We start from the raw sequence: 23,615 nt of genomic DNA on the forward strand, positions 1-23,615 counted from the left end.
TGATTTATATTTTAAAATAGTTACGATATAATCTACAATAAACACTTGAATATGGCAATCCAAGGTCACTACAAGTGACTTTCTTTTGAATGCAATCAACCTCCGCAAAATTTACAATTGAAACGAATTTGCAGAAATTGTTCACCATGAATTAAGATACAGATGATGCAAATGCATGATACTGTAAAGTGTAAGTGTTTTATAAAATTTGATTGTCGTTAATTTGCTATGGTGTGGAAATTGCTGAAAGAAAGTTAACACTATCATTCCTAGAGTGTCCTCTGCTGTGAAACATCATTTTCTAGATTTAAATAAATTTTGCTCAAAACAATACATTTAACATGTGTAGAACTACAAATTGAATAAGTGTTTGTTTTACTGATTGTGTGGTTTTTATCTGAGGTGTTAATTTTGTTTTATTAGTCCCTATTAACATTTGACATGGAACTGTTAGTGATATATGTGTTGTGATATGATTTTAGTGTTTTGTTTTATTTATGTTTTATATTGTAAAGCAATGCAAGTTTGGTATCCATTCCTTTGTTCATTCAAACATTTCTTACTGACAATATATTGAAAGTACTGAAAGGATCGGGCACAAATATCTACACCTTTTCAGAGCCTCTCCTTAGTTTGTCTGCTATGACATAAACGATATTAAATATCATATTTATTAACATGACCATATATGGAGTTGAATATGTAGATAATAGATGATTTTGACATACGTGTCTCTGAGATTATATATACGTTCATGATGTTATTGAATATAGATTTTTTTATAATGATCTTATTTGTATATAAATTATCTTTTAATTATTTGGGGTTTTGCTTGCAATTAAAAATTTAATTCGTACCTGTTAAGTTTGATAGCTGTCATACATGTATGTGTATCTACAAATTTTAAAATATGGTATATAATGCTTTTTGTTCAGTCTGCAAGTTTTACATTCAGTCCTCATTCTAGCTTTAACAGGGAAATAAAAACTTGAATAGTTTTCAACTCTTTCTAGTTTGAAATATAGGTTCTGTTCAGTATTCCATTAATTTTGATTGCACGACTGATAAGTTTGATAGTTTTCATAATATATAAAACATTTGTGTACCAAATACTCATAAATTTTACTGTAGCTTTAATCCCTACCGAGTTTGAAATCCATTTTGAGGTACCTCAAAGACTGTCTTTAGTTATAGCTGGCTGTCCATTGTCTCCCATCAGTAAACTTGTTATATTCAACTTCTTCTACATAAAAAACAAAACCGGACCAATTTTAGTGAAATCTTTCAGAAAACTTTCGTAGCCATTGTTAAACAAAAAATGTGATTACCATATTCAATCCAATAAGTGCCCGGGACACTTAAAAATTGCAGTTAAAGGAAATGCTTATTAGAGACCATCTTAGATGTAAAAGAAACACATTCAGTGCTAAAAAATGTACTGTACGGTTCATGTATTTATAAAATCACTCGGTTTTTTTTACATGCAATAAAACCATCTTAGACCATCTTAGATATAATTTTTTTTTACGTTTTTCAGGAGTACATCTTATAAACCGACTTAAAACAATTCTTAATCGTGACTTAAAGTTAAGTAAATCTAGACTTTTAGGTATCTGATGGGGGGAAGGGGCGCTTATAAGGATATGGGCGCTTATTGGGTCGAATACAGTAATATTGTTTCCTCTGAGCTTGAGAGACAGGACCTATAGGGATAAAAATGACTCACATTTCTTCTTTTCAGGACCCAGATATGGACAGAAGAGTTTTAAGGTACTTTACCAAATTTATGAATTATCCTGCAATTTTCCAAGTAAAATGTGCTTGGGTATATACTGATACATCTACAGGTTCCTTTATAATAAATTTGTAGTTTTGTAAGCAGGTTTTCTCATAACTGCTGGTGTGTGCTCATGACATGTACTTGTAATCTGGTGTTGTTGTATATTATTAATATGCAGTCACTTAATTGTACAGATAGATTTGTTAAAAAGTACTGACACGTTTTCCAGAGTCATAATATTTGTCATGCCAAGATAGAGGACAGGTTTTTTACTGGAAAAGTAGGCAATGAAAAGAACAAGAAGCAAGAAATATGGACAAGGTGTGTGTGAAACATGTGACATTTCCAGTCACCTGTTTGTAGTGGTTGAGGAAATGATGTTTGGTTTGTGAACACTCTGATATAATTTTATATATTATTGTATAAAATAGATACAAAAAATCTATAAAGGGGATATCATTGATAGTAGGAACTACAATATACACTATTTTTTTTAATAAAAGGTATGTTACAGGTGTGTTTGAAACCTGTTCAACTTAATTTTTTTTCCTGCTTCTTTTATAAATCCCTTTAAAGATATTTATATAAGGTACACCATTAGTTCCTTGTTATATTGAGACTTAAACATCATTCAGGTGATTGGTCTTTATTAATTCAATATTGCTTTATCACTATTCGAAGATTCTGTTTATCACAAAGAAACAATAACATGAGAAAATATATTCATCATGTTATAATTGTATTACTACATGTCTATGATCTTTCTAAAGTTTACTTTAAACACAACTGGCTGATCATGTGATAAATTATAAACACAACTGGCTGATCATGTGATAAATTATAAACACAACTGGCTGATCATGTGATAAATTATAAACACAACTGGTTGATCGTGTTATAAATTATAAACACAACTGGCCGATCATGTGATGAATTATAAACACAACTGGCTGATCATGTGATAAATTATAAACACAACTGGCTGATCATGTTATAAATTATAAACACAACTGGCTGATCATGTGATAAATTATAAACACAACTGGCTGATCATGTTATAAATTATAAACACAACTGGCTGATCATGTTATAAATTATAAACACAACTGGCTGATCATGTGATAAATTATAAACACAACTGGACGATCATGTGATGAATTATAAACACAACTGGCTGATCATTTGATAAATTATAAACACAACTGGCCGATCATGTGATAAATTATAAACACAACTGGCCGACCACGTGATAAATTATAAACAACTGGCTGATCATGTGATAAATTATCATGTTTCTCGATAAGCTATAATCGAATCCTGCTGGAATAGTGAATAACAAATCACTTATTAAATACATATCGTGATCAACTGCTGGTTTTCTTCACTAATTTGATAAGGTAATAGTGTTAAGTTTTATTATACATTATAATGACTGTGTATCACGGAAATCGGGTCAAAATGGCTGCTGTCAGATGTTTCATTGCTCTATTTTCCACAATTATTTAGGATTTTATCAAATCAGTGTTAAGTGGAATTCCTACTGTTGTTGATATACAGAAGGTAATCAGGTGACAGCCTTTTGTTTTTTCTGATTGGACAGTCGGTCTGGTGGCGGGTTGGTAACGCATTTGCCTTTCGTTAAGATGTCCGGGGTTTGTTTCTCGGAACTGACATGAAAACCATTAGGGTCACAGACCCAACCATATGGGTTTTCCCTGGTTACTAGTGTTTCTGTTCACAGGAAAACCCTTCCTGTGCTTCCATCCAGGCCAACAAGAGTTATTAAATAAATATAAGTATATATATTGTTCTGCATTTGTAATATAAATAAGTTTAGTTTGGATATCAATGCATCCCAAAGATGATGTGCACCAGTGACAACAACCAGTGGTCTGAACTAAGCAATGTTATCACTGTTTGGTTGTAGACAATTCCTGTTGTTCAGGGAATACGAAAAAGAACTGCTGTATTCCTTCATACGTTCTCTATAGTCAATGGAAATAACATTTCATCATTTCCTGTAAAATACATCCATTTTGCTTTAAACTTTTGATAAATACCTAACGTTTCAATAATGAATATATCAATTACTTCAAATAAACAAATTTATATAAATGTTATCTGTAAAGTTTATTTTCCGGTAATGACAATAAAATTTTCTGTTATTGTAATTATATATAACTAATGATTTCATTGTTGTCAACCGTATTCTGACTTTGTTTGCAAATTTATTGTTAAATATGATTTTAATATGCTTTGTGATAAAATAAAAAATCGAAATTTATTTTTTCCGTTTGTTTTTATTAAAAATGTTATGCAATTGTCAAGATTTGTGGGTTTAGGCTCAGTCCAATAAGTAGCAAACAGGTAAAACAACGGCATGAAATGAGTTCAACAAATATATTCACTTAGAATATATATACAAAATCATAAGAACATAGACATATATACAACTCACTAACGCACATCCACTCACACATTCATTAATTACGTGTATATTTGATTAACTGCACAGAAGTCATTATAGAGTTCACTGTTTCCCAAAGTTCCCGTCTCTACAGGTGTCAACACACAAATGCTCCACCAGTGTGACGAATGAATTCTCTTTTCATCACCGACCGAATATAACTGGCCTCCACAACACCCTAGTTGACTTGGTGTCCTGGGACCGTCGCTCCCACTATGGGTCTAGCGAATAGCATTCTTTTATAGGCCTCCCTGCACGGTTCTGAGGTATATGCCTCCCCAAGGTCACTGTTGGCGTCTCTGCATTCTACTTCCGAACACACAGCTCACTGTCCTGTTTCTCCCAGGACTCCCACATAGGTGGGCACAGCATACAGCTTCTCCCAAGTAATTTTCATGAACCCAAACCAGCACACAGCTTTCATATGGTTACTCCAACTATCTCTACACTTGGACTTACTTAACACCAGTATTTCTTTTATTCCTAAACATCGCATTTCAGAATAGCCTGAAAAATGTCTGACGCTCGGAACTTGTCTGCTAAAAGGGTATTTTACTATTCCTTAAACATGCAGTTTTATATCAAGGACTTGTTGGAATAATCCAACCGACATTCCGTATCACATGGCTTTGGCACGAACCCCAACCGACATTCCGTATGACAGGGATTTGGCACGAGCCCCAACCGACATTCCGTATGACAGGGATTTGTCACGAGCCCCAACCGACATTCCGTATGACATGATTTGTCACGAACCCCAACCGACATTCCGTATGACAGGGATTTGGCACGAGCCCCAACCGACATTCCGTATGACATGATTTGACACGAGCCCCAACCGACATTCCGTATCACATGGCTTTGGCACGAGTCCCAACAGACATTCTGTATGACATGGATTTGGCACGAGTCCCAACCGACATTCCGTATGACATGGATTTGGCACGAGTCCCAACCGACATTCCGTATGACATGATTTGGCACGAGTCCCAACCGACATTCCGTATGACATGGATTTGGCACGAGTCCCAACCGACATTCCGTATGACATGATTTGGCACGAGTCCAAACCGACATTCCGTATGACAGGGATTTGTCACGAGTCCCAACCGACATTCCGTATGACATGATTTGGCACGAGTCCCAACCGACATTCCGTATGACATGATTTGGCACGAGTCCCAACCGACATTCTGTATTATATGGATTTGGCACGAGCCCCAACCGACATTCCGTATGACATGATTTGGCACGAGCCCCAACCGACATTCCGTATGACATGATTTGGCACGAGTCCCAATCGACATTCTGTATGACATGATTTGGCACGAGCCCCAACCGACATTCCGTATGACATGATTTGGCACGAGTCCCAACCGACATTCCGTATGACATGGATTTGGCACGAGTCCCAACCGACATTCCGTATGACATGATTTGGCACGAGTCCCAACCGACATTCCGTATGACATGGATTTGGCACGAGTCCCAACCGACATTCCGTATGACATGATTTGGCACGAGTCCAAACCGACATTCCGTATGACAGGGATTTGTCACGAGTCCCAACCGACATTCCGTATGACATGATTTGGCACGAGTCCCAACCGACATTCCGTATGACATGATTTGGCACGAGTCCCAACCGACATTCTGTATGATATGGATTTGGCACGAGCCCCAACCGACATTCCGTATGACATGATTTGGCACGAGTCCCAACCGACATTCTGTATGACATGGCATTGGCACGAGCCCCAACCGACATTCCGTATGACATGATTTGGCACGAGTCCCAACCGACATTCCGTATGACATGATTTGGCACGAGCCCCAACCGACATTCCGTATGACAGGGATTTGGCACGAGTCCCAACCGACATTCCGTATGACATGATTTGTCACGAGCCCCAACCGACATTCCGTATAACATGATTTGGCACGAGCCCCAACCGACATTCCGTATGACAGGGATTTGGCACGAGCCCCAACCGACATTCCGTATGACAGGGATTTGGCACGAGCCTCAACCGACATTCCGTATGACAGGGATTTGGCACGAGTCCCAACCGACATTCCGTATGACAGGGATTTGGCACGAGTCCCAACCGACATTCCGTATGACATGGATTGGGCACGTTCCTGTGATTTACGATGTTGATGAAGTTAACATGAAAGTAAACTATACATGCGGATTAAGAGTAGAAATTGACAGCGAACAAGAACAGTACTCCATTCCTCTATAAGATGACTGCTACATCTAATGTGATTGTAAAAGACGATGCTGTACAAATTACGGTTCGTATGTTTGTTAAAAGGTAATAAAGCGGAATCTGTCCACACCGAACACCTTTAGGTCCGAATATTTTGGTCGGTTTAAAGAGATTCCGGATTGTAGAGAATCCATTGTTATAATATTGATGTGATGGAATTGGGACTGAATAATTTGACCAGATTAGGCAAATATCTGGATTGAACAGTGTCAGGTTTAGACAGAATACACTGTATATACACTTTGTCAAGGTCATACGAGGACATGTTTAGATTGTAATGGATAATCTATTTATATATTGAACAAAGGAAACACTGTTATCCTATGTTCCGAACAAGGAAGTTGAAAAACACAGGAAGTCAATATGGCGTTGATTGTGTCTCCTCTGTTTCTTTTCCTTCTGATTGTAAACACTTCTACAGGTACGTGGTGTTTAAACTCAATATGACATATACCTATTTGTCAATGTGTGATATTGTTATGTCAGGATTACATCTTTCTTGCTTAGATATATTGGTTTATTGTATAATAATGATACACTAATGTCTTAGTTGAGTGGAGTATAAAACTATTTCTGGTGACCTATATATAGCACAAAAGACATTTACAAAGTGTATGTACACGTATGCCCCTGTGAAATGGACGGTAAAACTTGTGTATTTTAAACATGGTATACATTATTTTATGTTTTATAAAACAGATACAGCATCGATTCTAACACACACACGTATACAGAAACAACAGAGCATATCATTTGATCAGAATACACACAAATATCACCTACCTTTACATAGAATATATAAACGGAATCAGATATAAACTGTAGCAATGCATTTAAAAAGATAATACTTCAAATTTAAGCTGACTGTAATCGATACATGATCACACAGCTAAATTAAATCTATTACAGTAAAGTCAACAACGATGTCCATGAATCCGCCTTCCCCGGTATTGTATCTTGGGCTACTATTTTCGTGTTCATTGAGAACAGCCATTAGCACAGCCATGACTGTGGTTTACAAAAGAAACACTTTCCTAGTAGGGGAATTTCAGGTAAACAATACATTATACACTTCTGAAAAAGCACAAGGTGGGCAAAATGACATCTTCACGTGTGATTATTCACCAGTGCGAGATATGTTCCTTACCAGCCCTGCTGAGCACGTGACAGAGGACGAGCATGGAACTGATTGGCTTTGTAATGTATTTCGGGTGCATCTGCTTCAGGAATTAAGTGACCCCATATCTGCTAATGTCATACACAAATACCCCAAATATACAAACTCCACACCTCATGTCATACACAAATACCCCCAAAATACAAACTCCACACCTCATGTCATACACAAATACCCCAAAAATACAAACTCCACACCTCATGTCATACACAAATACTCCAAAAATACAAACTCCACACCTCATGTCATACACAAATATTCCAAAAATACAAACTCCACACATAATGTCATACACAAATACCCCAAAAATACAAACTCCACACCTCATGTCATACACAAATATTCCAAAAATACAAACTCCACACCTCCTGTCATACACAAATACCCCAAAAATACAAACTCCACACCTCCTGTCATACACAAATACTCCAAAAATACAAACACCACACCTCATGTCATACACAAATACTCCAAAAATACAAACTCCACACCTCATGTCATACACAAATACCCCAAAAATACAAACTCCACACCTCATGTCATACACAAATACCCCAAAAATACAAACTCCACACCTCATGTCATACACAAATACCCCAAAAATACAAACTCCACACCTCATGTCATACACAAATACCCCAAAAATACAAACTCCACACCTCATGTCATACACAAATACTCCAAAAATACAAACTCCACACCTCATGTCATACACAAATACTCCAAAAATACAAACTCCACACCTCATGTCATACACAAATACTCCAAAAATACAAACTCCACACCTCATGTCATACACAAATATTCCAAAAATACAAACTCCACACCTCATGTCATACACAAATACCTCAAAAATACAAACTCCACACCTCATGTCATACACAAATATTCCAAAAATACAAACTCCACACCTCATGTCATACACAAATACTCCAAAAATACAAACTCCACACCTCATGTCATACACAAATATTCCAAAAATACAAACTCCACACCTCATGTCATACACAAATACCTCAAAAATACAAACACAACACCTCATGTCATACACAAATACCCCAAAAATACAAACTCCACACCTCATGTCATACACAAATACCTCAGAAATACAAACTCCACACCTCATGTCATACACAAATATCCCAAAAATACAAACACAACACCTCATGTCATACACAAATACCTCAGAAATACAAACTCCACACCTCATGTCATACACAAATACCCCAAAAATACAAACTCCACACCTCATGTCATACACAAATACCTCAGAAATACAAACTCCACACCTCATGTCATACACAAATAACCAAAATACAAACTCCACACCTCATGTCATACACAAATACCTCAGAAATACAAACTCCACACCTCATGTCATACACAAATAACCAAAATACAAACACCCTACCTCATGTCATACACAAATACCCTAACATACAAACTCCACACCTCATGTCATACACAAATATTCCAAAAATACAAACTCCACACATAATGTCATACACAAATACCCCAAAAATACAAACTCCACACCTCATGTCATACACAAATATCCCAAAAATACAAACTCCACACCTCATGTCATACACAAATACCCCAAAAATGCAAACACCATACCCCATGTCATACACAAATACCCCAAAAATACAAACACCACACCTCCTGTCATACACAAATACCCAAAAATACAAACTCCAATGTCATACACAAACTCAGAAATACAAACCACACCTCATGTCATACACAAATACCCCAAAAATACAAACTCCACACCTCATGTCATACACAAATACCTCAGAAATACAAACTCCACACCTCATGTCATACACAAATACCTCAGAAATACAAACTCCACACCTCATGTCATACACAAATACCTCAGAAATACAAACTCCACACCTCATGTCATACACAAATATCCCAAAAATACAAACACCACACCTCATGTCATACACAAATACCCCAAAAATACAAACACCATACCTCATGTCATACACAAATACCCTAACATACAAACTCCACACCTCATGTCATACACAAATACCCCAAAAATACAAACACCATACCTCATGTCATACTCAAATACCCCAAAAATACAAACACCACACCTCCTGTCATACACAAATACCCAAAAATACAAACTCCACACCTCATGTCATACACAAATACCTCAGAAATACAAACACAACACCTCATGTCATACACAAATACCCCAAAAATACAAACTCCACAGCTCATGTCATACACAAATACCTCAGAAATACAAACTCCACACCTCATGTCATACACAAATAACCAAAATACAAACTCCATACCTCATGTCATACACAAATACCTCAGAAATACAAACACCACACCTCATGTCATACACAAATAACCAAAATACAAACACCACACCACATACCATACAAAAATACCCTAACATACAAACTCCACACCTCATGTCATACACAAATACCTCAGAAATACAAACTCCACACCTCATGTCATACACAAATACCTCAGAAATACAAACACAACACCTCATGTCATACACAAATACCCCAAAAATACAAACTCCACACCTCATGTCATACACAAATAACCAAAATACAAACTCCATACCTCATGTCATACACAAATACCTCAGAAATACAAACACCACACCTCATGTCATACACAAATAACCAAAATACAAACACCACACCACAAATACCCTAAAATACAAACACCACACCTCATGTCATACACAGATACCTCAGAAATACAAACACCACACCTCATGTCATACACAAATACCCCAAAAATACAAACTCCACACCTCATGTCATACACAAATACTCCAAAAATACAAACTCCACACCTCATGTCATACACAAATACTCCAAAAATACAAACACCATACCTCATGTCATACACAAATACCCCAAAAATACAAACACCATACCTCATGTCATACACAAATACCCCAAAAATACAAACTCCACACCTCATGTCATACACAAATACCCCAAAAATACAAACTCCACACCTCATGTCATACACAAATACCCCAAAAATACAAACTCCACACCTCATGTCATACACAAATACCCCAAAAATACAAACACCACACCACATGCCATACACAAATACCCAAAAGTAAAATCTCTACACATCCTGTCATACACAAATACCCAAACGGATACTACTGAACATTTTCGTCAGGTTGGAAAGTAAGGATTATGTAAAGATTCTTTATACACAACCAGGAATTTTAATATGTGACGTTGCGGTGACTAGTACGATCCGTACGCTGTCACCTTCCTCAGACAAATGACCAGTAAAGCATGTGCATTTCGGCACTTGTCAGCATGTCCGAAATCGACGCTATTCCACGACAACTCGTACACATATCACACCTTTGTGTACATGCTTTACTGGTCATTTGTCTGAGGAAGGTGACAGCGTACGGATCGTACTGGTCACCGAAACGTCACATATTAAAATTCCTGGTTGTGTATAAAGAATCTTTACATAACCCAAACGGATACTATTTTGTGATTGTGCTTTATCTTCCTTTAAGCTCACGATTGTAACTTTTAATGTTCACATAGTTCATTTGACTTCAAACGTCTTCACTAAGTACAGCAATCCTCTTGATTCCAAATAGAACATCTGACTCATTCACATATCACGAATGCCTTTTCTTTGATATTGACTATCAACAGGCTTAATTGTTATATAGAATTTCGAAAGACATTGTTTGATGAAGACAACGAACATATATATTGTCTTATTCACGACCATATCAAGATATATTCCTTGTTGTGTAGTATATATACTTGTACAAATACTTGTCAGTGTGCCACGTGAATTAGTTAAGTCTAACTTGGTCTTGGAACATGACTTGGATTTATCAATAAAATATTATATATGTATTCATCCGCGGCGTATTTTCAATTAGGTAAATAAAGTTACCATTCGGAGCAGCTGATCTTAAACTAAGACTGGAAATGTTGGAGTGCAAATACTTGTCTTATTTATACCTAGCTTCTGTTTCAACTTTTTTCGAAAATTGTATTTTCATAACACAAGTTCATACCCTCTGTTTGTTTGTAGCAAACAAGATGAGGCACATACATACTTTATATCACCTTAATATGTACTACAATTACTGAATCGAATTGATAACAATTTCAAACTTTCATTACACGATTTTCACTGAAACATTTGAATACGTTTCACATCCCAAACTTAACAGACTAGAAAATATAATGTATGTTGGAATAAAGACTATCATTAATGATATAAATACTTTTAAATGTTTGTAGTATGAATAACAATGATATTCCACAGGTCTATACAATATTTTAAGATATTCTTATCTCTGTAATTAAATTTTTTCCAAATAACAAAAATGAAATAATTCTCTTTTATTCTCCGCTAAACATCTAAACGGTATTTTGTCAGGAATAAATATGTAACCTTACGTACCTGAATATACACATGCATCTTTCAATCTTTAAGAGTTTAAGAAACAAGGCCGATTTTTTTCTCTGTTTAAATACGATCATAAAATTTAGTGCAGGTCACGAGACGAACTATAACCAAGACATACCCCAGCTGTATTTCATGATGGATGTTGATTTTCTAATATCAAGTAACATTTGTGATAAAGTCAGCTGTTGTAGTACCATTTTAGAAAGGTTTTAGGTCTTATATATGTTATACAAAATATGCGTGCATATTAATTTAATCAAATATTGATTTTTAATGAATTCATATATAAGCTGTGGTAGCATTTCATGCCTTAAACGATTTCGATTTTTTAACATTGTTGATAAGTGACATTTTCACAATTTTTGTTTTTTCGTTTTTTTTTTTATCACTATTCATATACATTCGTATTAGCACACTGTCGCTTTACATGAAACTGCCATTTCATTGTCCTATTTAACATGTGCCATAACCCTTTCATTGACATTGTTATTATCCATTTATATGTTCCTACTGTTTGCACTGAGTGTTGTGAACACATTTCTGTTTCACTGTTTAAGGTAACGACGTGAAATTGACATCGTCACCTTCATCAGTCACAGAGGGCTCGTCATTGACGCTGACATGTTCTATATCACAGAACAGCTCCGTGTACGCCTCGTTTAACTTCCAAAACGGTACAATTGTTGGGTTTGTACAGTTGTCGGGGAGTGACTGTACTAGTGGTAATGGCCAAGTCTGTAACCAGCATTGTTCCTGCACAACGGACGGGAGATCATACTCTTGGACAGTGGTTAATGTGACCGGGGATTGGAACAATGCACGGCTCAGATGCCAGATAAACAACCCCAGGGCTCAAGTCAGCAACACACTGGTCGTGGTTGTCATAAGCAAGTATTCAACAAAAAAAACCAACAACAACAAAAATACCAGCATGTCAACGTAATCATAATCCAAACTCAAATTCTATAAAACTAGGCAAATATGGACACATTTACACGGAGCCTCCTGAGGGCGTACAAATGAGATAAATCAAGTGTTCCAAAAGTGTCTGTTTTATCGCCGACGTCCGCCACGTAAATCTTGGTCAATCCAAGTTAGTAATGTCACGTTCTCAAATGAGAACAAGGTATACAACAAAGAAACCAACTGAAAAATCAACAGGTATCAACTTAGAACTCTGTGAAACAAATATTTCATTTAGCATGTTTGCCCAATAAAAAAAACTTCCACAATCACTGTGTTATCTGTTATTATACACATTAATACGTCCATGTTGCATACCCATGTTTTTGTTACAGTACCCGTGGCAAGTGTAGAACTACATCCACGCGTTGGTCAGTCTGTTGACGTCACAGAGAACCTGTCCACTGTCCTGACATGTGTGACCAGCGAATGTAGACCCTTTGCCAGCGTCTTATGGTCCATTGGAGGTGTAAACTACACTTCCCAAAGTGTATCCACAGTACAGAATGTGTCCGGTGACCTTTACATTACCACAAGTACGCTGACCTTCACGCCAGAACGAAACATGACTGGACACACAGTGGTGTGTTATGCCTTCAACACAGACGAACAGACACAGGCAACACGACGTCCGGCACTCAACATACAACGTAAGTATTGCAAGACAAATTGGAAAATATTTATTCATCTATAAGTTTCGGCTTGGGTGCTAGCCAAGAATAAATTTGTGTGGGTTTAAGAAAAAGATAACCAAAAATGAAAGGAAAGAATAACAAAAGTAATAAAAATGACAAGGTGAATAACTTTTTTCTCGAATTTTTCGTGTAGTTATAGCTGGAAAGGTATAAAATGGAATAACTATACTTTTCGAAATTATTTCTATTTCGTAGGATTAAGATATCCCTGCCATTTTGGTATCACCGATCGATGACCCATACGTCATCACTGAAGGTCAAAAGAATGTGACCTTGACATGCGTGACTACCTCCGCTAACCCCCGTGTCACGTCCCTGGTTTGGACAAGAGAAGCTTCAATGGTATCCGACAGCGGTGTTTACAGACTCCCCGTCATCACACAGGACCATGCTGGGGTATACACGTGCTCTGCAATGAATGCCATCGGTACCACGACGTCAAATATCACCCTGAAAGTTTTAAGTGAGTATCAATTGTAATCTGTATGTTGTAAAGCCATGAAACCTTTTAAAATGTCATGCCGAAAACTTGGGTCATCATCGCTTTGTTTTTCGTACTGAGTATATATACGGCATTTGTTTGTCATTGTAGTCGCAACATTCTATATTCCCATATTTTAGATCCAGACACCAAGATATAGTGGATGATTGAGGGCTCTGCGGCTATGCAGTTGCCTTCCACATAGACGACCGGGGTTCGATTCCCTGCCAAAACACATGCATTATTTTATTTCATCACTTTTGTTTTCCTCCTACTGTAAGACCTATCAGTCGATTTAACCTCGACCGATGTGTTGAATAATATAATTTAATGATACTTAATTCAAAATTAAAAAAATATATATCTGTAGAGTTTGTTGTACCTGGAAGATATTAAATATTGATACGATTTCAGCGTCACCACCCTCACCAAACATCGTTGGATTTACGGATGTGACGTCATCAACACTCACTGTGAAATGGACACCTAGCGACAAGGGAGCTATGACCAACATATTTAATATCACCCACGGATGTAAAGGCTGTTCTGTATTAGGATCAGCTGCTGTTGACCTGACGGATGAAGACATCTATTCATATACCTTAACCAACTTAGTCCCTAAATCCCAGTACTATGTAAATATTAAAGCGATCAACATGGCCGGGACAAGCAGTCCTTTGGAACTCATAGTATCAACATCCCCAGGTACCTTATACTTGTATCGTATTTATAAAATATTGACTTCCTTCATCGCCTGAATAAGGCACAATAAGTAATTCATTAACAATTAGTGTGAATTTTTAGAATTATCAACAATAATTCATCATCATCATCGTCATCATCATCATCATCAGCAGCAGCAGCAGCAGCAGCAGCATCATCATCATCATCATCATCATCATCATCATCATCATCATCATCATCATTTAAAACAACGATACTAAAAAACCATGTAATGTCTCAGAACTATTTAAGAATATACTAACAATTATCTATGTCATATTTGTCCCGTGATTAATACAGATATTAGTTTCTGAAATATAAATAAGATATCTATTTCCAACATAAACTGGCCAAGTTGCTATCAATGCATAAAGTCGTGCCTTTATAATTACCAGCAAGATTTAAGACGTTTAAACGTTCTTGACGAACTACATGTAAACGAATGTGATTACATCATCATCGTCGTCGTCGTCGTCGTCGTCGTCGTTGATGGTTTGCTTTGAGTAGTTAATTTGCCAGATTGATATTTCGTTTCATCACAGTTAATGCTGATATAATATCACTGGTGATTAAATCTGCTGTTGAGAATAAAGAGATAAGTGATTATATGTTTGAGTTGGAGAACTTAATTCGCAATTGTAGTAAGATTAATAAAGTCTGTTATGTCATAAATGAAAATATATTATCAATTTAAATGTATATAACTATTGTAGCTGACACGTGCCGTTCTCCGTTGGAATACGCCAGTTCTGGATCTACAGCTTTATTAGTAGTTGGTGTGATCCTTCTCCTGATTGCAGCAGCAGTTTTTGGAATTTCTGGTTTTCTGTACAGCAAGTATCAGTATTAATGTAGAAAATCTTTCTGCTGGTATATTGCAATTTTGTATCCAACGCATAGTCAGTTGTCTTATCTTAAGGACGCTTTTTCAAGTGAAACGTTTCAGCAATGCCATTTATATCTATAACGTATTATGTTTTTAGAATAATTAATATAAAAGAAAGTCCACATACTTCACTCCAAATGATGCATTATTTCGTGTTCGCTTAATGCTAAGAATCATAACTTAATTTATATTGATGCTCTGTAATTTAATCAAATTTAGAATAAAGTGTCCAGTAAGGTTGTTGTAGATGTTTTTATGTAACTTTGAAAGTAAATAAATTAATTAGTAAATAATCAGTACACTTAAAATGATATCAGAAATGTCTTGAGCAAATTATTTAATGATCATCATTTTGTTTCAGAAAAGTCACGATCATTTTCACGGTAAGTATAATATTTTATTGGCCGTGAAATTTTAGAGAAAACAGGTTATTTTTAGCTTGCCTGATAGCATATATCATATTTGTTGCGCTTGTTATATCATGTTATAGCAAGATATGTTTTTTGTACAGCTACAGAACAAAATGACCCATTTAGCACATGCATTAAACATGACATGTTTAGTGTAGTGCAACACATCACCGAGTATTCGACATATGTATGATATATTCTATTTCAGATCGAAAAACCAAAATGAGAAGTCAGTTGTTTTCAGCAGTGTGCGAGAATCAATAGAAGGCAAGCGTTTGATATTTTTTTATAACTTCAAAGTTACTCAGTTTGATGAAAACCGATGAAAGCGATTGAAATTTAATGACCAGGTCCTGATGAAAACGAAAGCTTATTGATTGATGAGTTTACGAAAAATCAGAAATAATAATAATAAAAAAGAATAACTTATATGTTTTGATTCCCATACAGATAAACCTGAAGCAAGTATGAATTGCAGGTAAGTATGATGTTCCAGTAACTATGGCATACACGTTTCATGAATGAGTAAATGACATTTTTTACGTTTTAATTTTTATTTTTCCATTTAATAGAATTGAAATATTAAGATAATTCTTTAATTTTGTGCTTTAATCAAATATTTCAACACGAACTCATAGAATTAAATGGTTAACAAAAATGCAGTAAGATTAACAGTCTCATGTTGTCCTTGAATGAATATGATGATTAAGCAGGCGTTTAAAAATCCGTGTAATGTTTTGGTTAATGTTTAAGTGGGTCACAATACCAGGAGTTAACGCTGAGTGACATCAACCGTCCGTCCCCATATGAAAGCCTTGCGGAAGGTAGTTATAACGATATCAAATGATTTTATTCATTATCAAATAAGTGATAATTGAATAGAATACTTCACAATGTAAATTGTCAATTAACATGAGACAAAATAATGGTGAAGATTGTCCTGTGTGTTTCCTTGATTTAAATGTTTAAATATTTCGTCATGTCTTATGAGTATAATTCTTTGTCTGTCCGTTACAAACAAGTCGAAATATCTTTTCATGTTGTATAAGGATAATTCTTTGGCCGTTACAAGCCTATCCGTTTGATAAATGTTCATGAGATAAATAGATAAATCATTGATATATATATATGGTGGGTGGTAATCCACTTGGTCTATTGTGTTCTCTTGCTTTCACATTTTGAAACATCTTAAGTATCTATAAGAATAAATCTAAGTCTGTAAAATCGAAGGTTACATTTATCAGGTACTTGCTATAAAAGTGAATATCATCGTCCGATTGAAAGCAATAAGTAGATAAAGTGTAGCTAAATAATGTATATTTTTAATTGTAAATTTTCACAGGAAATAAAGATGTGGTTATTGAAAGTGCCAGGTAATACCATTCCTCACTCATTTATTTATGAATGTACATGGGTATGGATGTAATATCATGCATTGTTCTTTCTTAACTTTGACAGAACTTTACTGTCGCATGTGTTACTCGTAACTTATAGCTTTCTTAATTGTTACTTGCGTATTTCCTATATGTTATCTGTAACTATTCAACATATGTTTATCTGTGGCTGTTGTATATATTACCTGTAAATGTCCTATATATTACATGCAATTGTCCTTTATGTTACCTGTCTTGTATGTTATCTTTAATTACCCTGTATGTTTTCTGTAACTGTAACAAAGGTTACCTGTAACTATTTAATATATGTTACCTGTAACTGTGTTATATATTACCTGTAACTGTTCTATATGTTACCTGTAACTGTTCTATATGTTACCTGTAACTGTTCCATATGTTACCTGTAACTGTTCTATATGTTACCTGTAGCTGCCCTTTATGTAAGTTGTTACTGTTGTATAGTTTACATTTAACTGTTCTATGTTACCTGTAACTGTCCTATACATTACCTGTAACTGTTCTATATGTTACCTGTGACTGTTCTATATGTTACCTGTAGCTGTTCTATATGTTACCTGTGACTGTTCTATATGTTACTTGTAGCTGTTCTATATGTTACCTGTAACTGTTCTATATGTTACCTGTAACTGTCCTATACATTACCTGTAACTGTTCTATATGTTACCTGTAACTGTCCTATATTTTACCTGTAACTGTCCAATATTTTACCTGTAACTGTTCTATATGTTACCTGTAACTGTCCTATTTTTTACCTGTAACTGTCCTATTTTTTTACCTGTAACTGTTCTATATGTTACCTGTAACTGTTCTATATGTTACCTGTAACTGTTCTATATTTTACCTGTAACTGTTCTATACATGTCCTATACATTACCTGTAACTGTTCTATATGGTTCCTGTAACTATCCTATTTTTTACCTGTAACTGTCCTATTTTTTACCTGTAACTGTTCTATATGTTACCTGTAACTGTTCTATATGTTATCTGTAACTGCCTATATGTTACATGTAACTGTCCTGTATGTTACCTATAACTGTACTGTATGTTACTTGTAACTGTTCTATATGTTATCTGTAACTGTCCTATTTTTTACCTGTAACTGTCCTATTTTTTTACCTGTAACTGTCCTATTTTTTACCTGTAACTGTTCTATATGTTACCTGTAACTGTTCTATATTTTACCTGTAACTGTTCTATACATGTCCTATACATTACCTGTAACTGTTCTATATGGTTCCTGTAACTTTCCTATTCTTTACCTGTAACTGTCCTATTTTTTACCTGTAAATGTTCTATATGTTACCTGTAACTGTTCTATATGTTACCTGTAACTGTTCCATATGTTACCTGTAACTGTTCTATATGTTACCTGTAACTGTTCCATATGTTACCTGTAACTGTTCTATATGTTACCTGTAACTGTCCTATATTTTACCTGTAACTGTCCTATATGTTACCTGTAACTGTCCTATTTTTTACCTGTAACTGTCCTATTTTTTTTACCTGTAACTGTTCTATATGTTACCTGTAACTTTTCTATATGTTACCTGTAACTGTTCTATATTTTACCTGTAACTGTTCTATACATGTCCTATACATTACCTGTAACTGTTCTATATGGTTCGTGTAACTATCCTATCTTTTACCTGTAACTGTCCTATTTTTTACCTGTAAATGTTCTATATGTTACCTGTAACTGTTCCATATGTTACCTGTAACTGTTCTATATGTTACCTGTAACTGTTAAACTTGACATAGCACGATTAACAAATATGTTAAGTCCAACTTATTCCAAGAACACAAAAGTGGGTTGTTCATACAAAATCCTAGACTTATATTTACAAAGTTGATTTACAATGTTGCTTAAAATAGGTCTTCGATAAGAGTGCATTAAATATTTTGATTAATTTTTAACTAGATCACATTACCAGGAGTTAGATCCGAGTGACATGAACCGTCCATCTCCATATGAAAGCCTTCCGAAGGGTATTTACATTTCATTTTCTGCTTGTTCATTATGAAATTAATGATAATTAGATTGTAGATTTGGTATATGAGATCTATAATTGAATAATTTCATATAAGACGGCAGTCCACGTGGTCTCGTCTATTCTCTTCTTTTACATTTTGAATATCTATATTGTTCCATGACTTTGCCTATAAATTTGATATCTATTAGCCTGTTTTTTTTTATTAAACTGTGTATCTGTCTCAAGTCACCCTTTGAAATTGATTATTGCCTACAATGAAGCTTTATAACGTATATTTCCTGTTTTGCATTTCACAGGAAATAAAGAAGCGGTTATTGAAGGTGCGAGGTAAGATATTTTATATATGAATAAACAAAAAGCGGTAATCACAGAAATCGATTTACAAATGTAGTATTAAACCATCTTATTTCTCAGGTAAGATGGAGTATTAAAACATCTTCTTTCCTAGAGTAAGATGGAGTATTAAAACATCTTATTTCTCAGGTAAGATGGAGTATTAAAATATCTTATTTCCTAGAGTAAGATGGAGTATTAAAACATCTTATTTCTGCTGTAAGATGGAGTATTAGAACATCTTATTTCTGCTGTAAGATTGAGTATTAAAACACCTTATTTCTGCGGTAAGATGGAGTATTAAAACATCTTATTTCCTAGAGTAAGGTGGAGTATTAAAACATCTTATTTCTCAGGTAAGATGGAGTATTAAAACATCTTATTTCCTAGAGTAAGATGGAGTATTAAAACATCTTATTTCTGCGGTAAAATGGAGTATTAAAACATCTTATTTCTGCGGTAAGACGGAGTAATCTTATTTCTGCGGTAAGATGGAGTATTAAAAACTTATCTAGAGTAAGATGGAGTATTAAATCATCTTATTTCCTAGAGTAAGATGGAGTATTAAAACATCTTATTTCTCTAGAGTAAGATGGAGTATTAAAACATCTTATTTCCAGGTAAGATGGAGTATTAAAACATCTTATTTCTGTGGTAAGATGGAGTATTAAAATATCTTATTTCTGCGGTAAGATGGAGTATTAAAACATCTTATTTCTGCGGTAAGATGGAGTATTAAAACATCTTATTTCCTAGAGTAAGATGGAGTATTAAAACATCTTATTTCCTAGAGTAAGATGGAGTATTAAAACATCTTAATTCTGCGGTAAGATGGAGTATTAAAACATCTTATTTCTGCGGTAAGATGGAGTATTCAAACATCTTATTTCTCAGGTAAGATGGAGTATTAAAACATCTTATTTCTGCGGTAAGATGGAGTATTGAAAAATCTTATTTCCTAGAGTAAGATGGAGTATTAAAACATCTTATTTCTGTGGTAAGATGGAGTATTAAAACATCTTATTTCTGCGGTAAGATGGAGTATTAAAACATCTTATTTCCTAGAGTAAGATGGAATATTAAAACATCTTATTTCTGCGGTAAGATGGAGTATTGAAAAATCTTATTTCCTAGAGTAAGATGGAGTATTAAAACAACAATCTTATTTCTGCGGTAAGATGGAGTATTAAAAACTTATTTCTTAGTATTAAAACTCTTATTGCTGCGGTAAGATGGAGTATTAAAACATCTTATTTCTGCGGTAAGATGGAGTATTCAAACATCTTATTTCTCAGGTAAGATGGAGTATTAAAACATCTTATTTCTGCGGTAAGATGGAGTATTGAAAAATCTTATTTCCTAGAGTAAGATGGAGTATTAAAACATCTTATTTCTCAGGTAAGATAATGTATATATGAATAAATATCAAGTTGTAATTATAGAAATAAATAAACAAATGGTGTATAATTGTTACTTTACTTAACTAGATAAATAGAATGAAAGAAGAGGAATCATTTTTAGTATCGCACTCATTACTCCTGTAGCTCAATCATACATAATAGAATATGTATTATTTCCAAGTCATTGTTGATACTTTATCATTGCCCAGTAAAATCATCCTTTCTCTGTCCTTGAACGTCACCAGCAAGCCTAAAGTTGTTTCCTTTTACTAGCTAAGCGAAATACTGTTACGACCTTTCACGAGCGATTCACTTCCGCGAATGTTGCGATCGACATAAAACGAATATTATTCGCCTCGAATGAAAAAGATGAAGAAATATAACGATTGTTTACAATATACATTGTTATGCGAATGTCATTGTCGTGACGCTGTGGAGAATTTGATTGCTACAACTCTAAGCGTAATGTATTGGAATTGTGACTTTCCGATTCAAACACAAATGACACATATCGTACACATACTTGTTGGTATTAACTCTACTTTTTACCATTTTCACTAAAGAGGAAACCAGGAGGTTTTAGTTGTCACACATGATTACCTACAAATACAAGATGAAGGTATGTATATATTTTTACCTAGTCTTGTACCTGCATTTCTTTATGTCTTGACATAAGAAACCAATATATACTATGAACGTTCCATTTTGATAATCTTAGATTAGTCCGGACATAATTACGCGTCAGTGAACATTAATATATCATTTATCTCAAAAAAGGTATTTTTGACGATAGGGTTACTTGAGAAACAGTTGTCTGATCAACAAAATTCCAACAAGGAATTATAGACTAAACTCAACGACCTCGAGCAACATGACAGAAAAAACTCCCTGAGGATAGCCGGACTTGAAGACATTTCCCCGAAAGTGACAGCAGAAGAATGTGTTGAAAAGATCGTGACTTTCGTTAACGACAAACTGAATGTATCGTTGTGTAGTGAGGATATTGACGTTGCGCACAGACTGGGAAAATTTTCCAAAACAAAACCACGAAACGTCATTGTTAAATTTGTCAGAAGACGTAAGAGACATCAAATTATCAAATCCAGAAGGAAGCTGAAGGGAACCGGATATACTGTGTCTGAGGACTTGACAAGACTAAACCAGCAAAAGGTACGAGATGCCTACTCCTTGGACTATGTTAAAAACTCTTATAGTCTGGACGGAAAACTTTTCGTTGTGTTAGATAACGGTGTGAAACGTTGTATTTCCATAGACACCCCGCTCTATGAGGATTTCCTCAAGTGTGATGAGAATTTTGGCCGTACAAGAGACTAGTTCTGATTATCTTATGGTCGGTGTGGACTGGTAAGGCAGTTTTATACTGCCGATAGGGACTATAGTCCCTATTTTACCGATCTAGATATATATATGACTTGGTAATTTCTTTTTACTAATTATAAATGTATGTGGTGTGTTTTCATTACAAAAACTTCTGTATGGATTAGTAAGCTGAGTGGATCACACGGAAGGTGTATGTAAGGTAAGAAAAGTAACTTGCACACGTGTATCTTCGTTAAAAATAATAATTCCAAAACGTTCAGATCTCTAACATGATAACGTTTGTCTAACTACGTTATACTCTGTTCTCTATCTACATTCTCTCTTGAAAGATTATATTGATGGTATATATAGAGAAACGTACGTATAATTTTTACATAATCCGGAATTTTCTTTCCGGCTTCCGACTTAATATTTCTCTACTTCCGGAATTATTTTTTTTTAACGGTGTTCAACATGTGCGGCGAAAGTGACGGTGCTATGGTGGACAGTACTCCAAGACACTCTGAACTTGTAATGTTTTTTTAATTTGGTCTTTGCGCTTTATACTTTCCTTCTCCCTAGCTCTACTGACAGGTACGTATCAATGTTGCTGTATTTTGCTATATATACAGTTGTCTTTTCCTATATTGTTTTGAGTTGTACCTGGCTTCCCTTTTCTTCTTGGTCACGGGTAGAATTATACTGCTTAACTTTACTAGTTAGTGGATAGTATAAAAATCACTTCGGCTAATGTACAGGGGCTATCAAATAGGGGAAAACGTAAGGACGTCTTTTCGTTTTTAAGAGAAACAAATGAAAACATTTATTGTTTACAAG

At 35.0% G+C, this 23,615-nt stretch overlaps 1 protein-coding gene across 1 annotated transcript; it reads left to right on the forward strand.

Moving 5' to 3' along the window:
* The first annotated feature begins 13,689 nt into the window (after window positions 1-13,689).
* On the forward strand, window positions 13,690-22,793 carry LOC132561207 (sialoadhesin-like). The gene is made up of 10 exons (XM_060225938.1): window positions 13,690-13,774; window positions 14,022-14,282; window positions 14,715-15,005; window positions 15,737-15,856; window positions 16,271-16,292; window positions 16,528-16,586; window positions 16,770-16,797; window positions 19,653-19,720; window positions 20,022-20,052; window positions 22,337-22,793. The coding sequence occupies exons 1-10, from the start codon at window positions 13,690-13,692 to the stop codon at window positions 22,791-22,793; spliced, it is 1,422 nt and encodes a 473-aa protein (XP_060081921.1).
* The last annotated feature ends 822 nt before the right edge of the window (window positions 22,794-23,615 follow it).

Source organism: Ylistrum balloti, unplaced genomic scaffold, assembly GCF_031769215.1.
Source record: "Ylistrum balloti isolate Yb309-2 unplaced genomic scaffold, AGI_CSIRO_Ybal_v1 Utg371178, whole genome shotgun sequence".
NCBI lineage: Eukaryota > Metazoa > Mollusca > Bivalvia > Pectinida > Pectinidae > Ylistrum > Ylistrum balloti.

Coding starts and splice junctions, on each gene's coding strand:
- LOC132561207 (XM_060225938.1), top strand. CDS start 13,690: ATGACTGGACACACAGTGGTGTGTTATGCCTTCAACACAGACGAACAG. Junction 16,293..16,527: donor AAGTCACGATCATTTTCACG/GTAAGTATAATA, acceptor ATTCTATTTCAG/ATCGAAAAACCAAAATGAGA. Junction 16,587..16,769: donor TGTGCGAGAATCAATAGAAG/GCAAGCGTTTGA, acceptor ATTCCCATACAG/ATAAACCTGAAGCAAGTATG.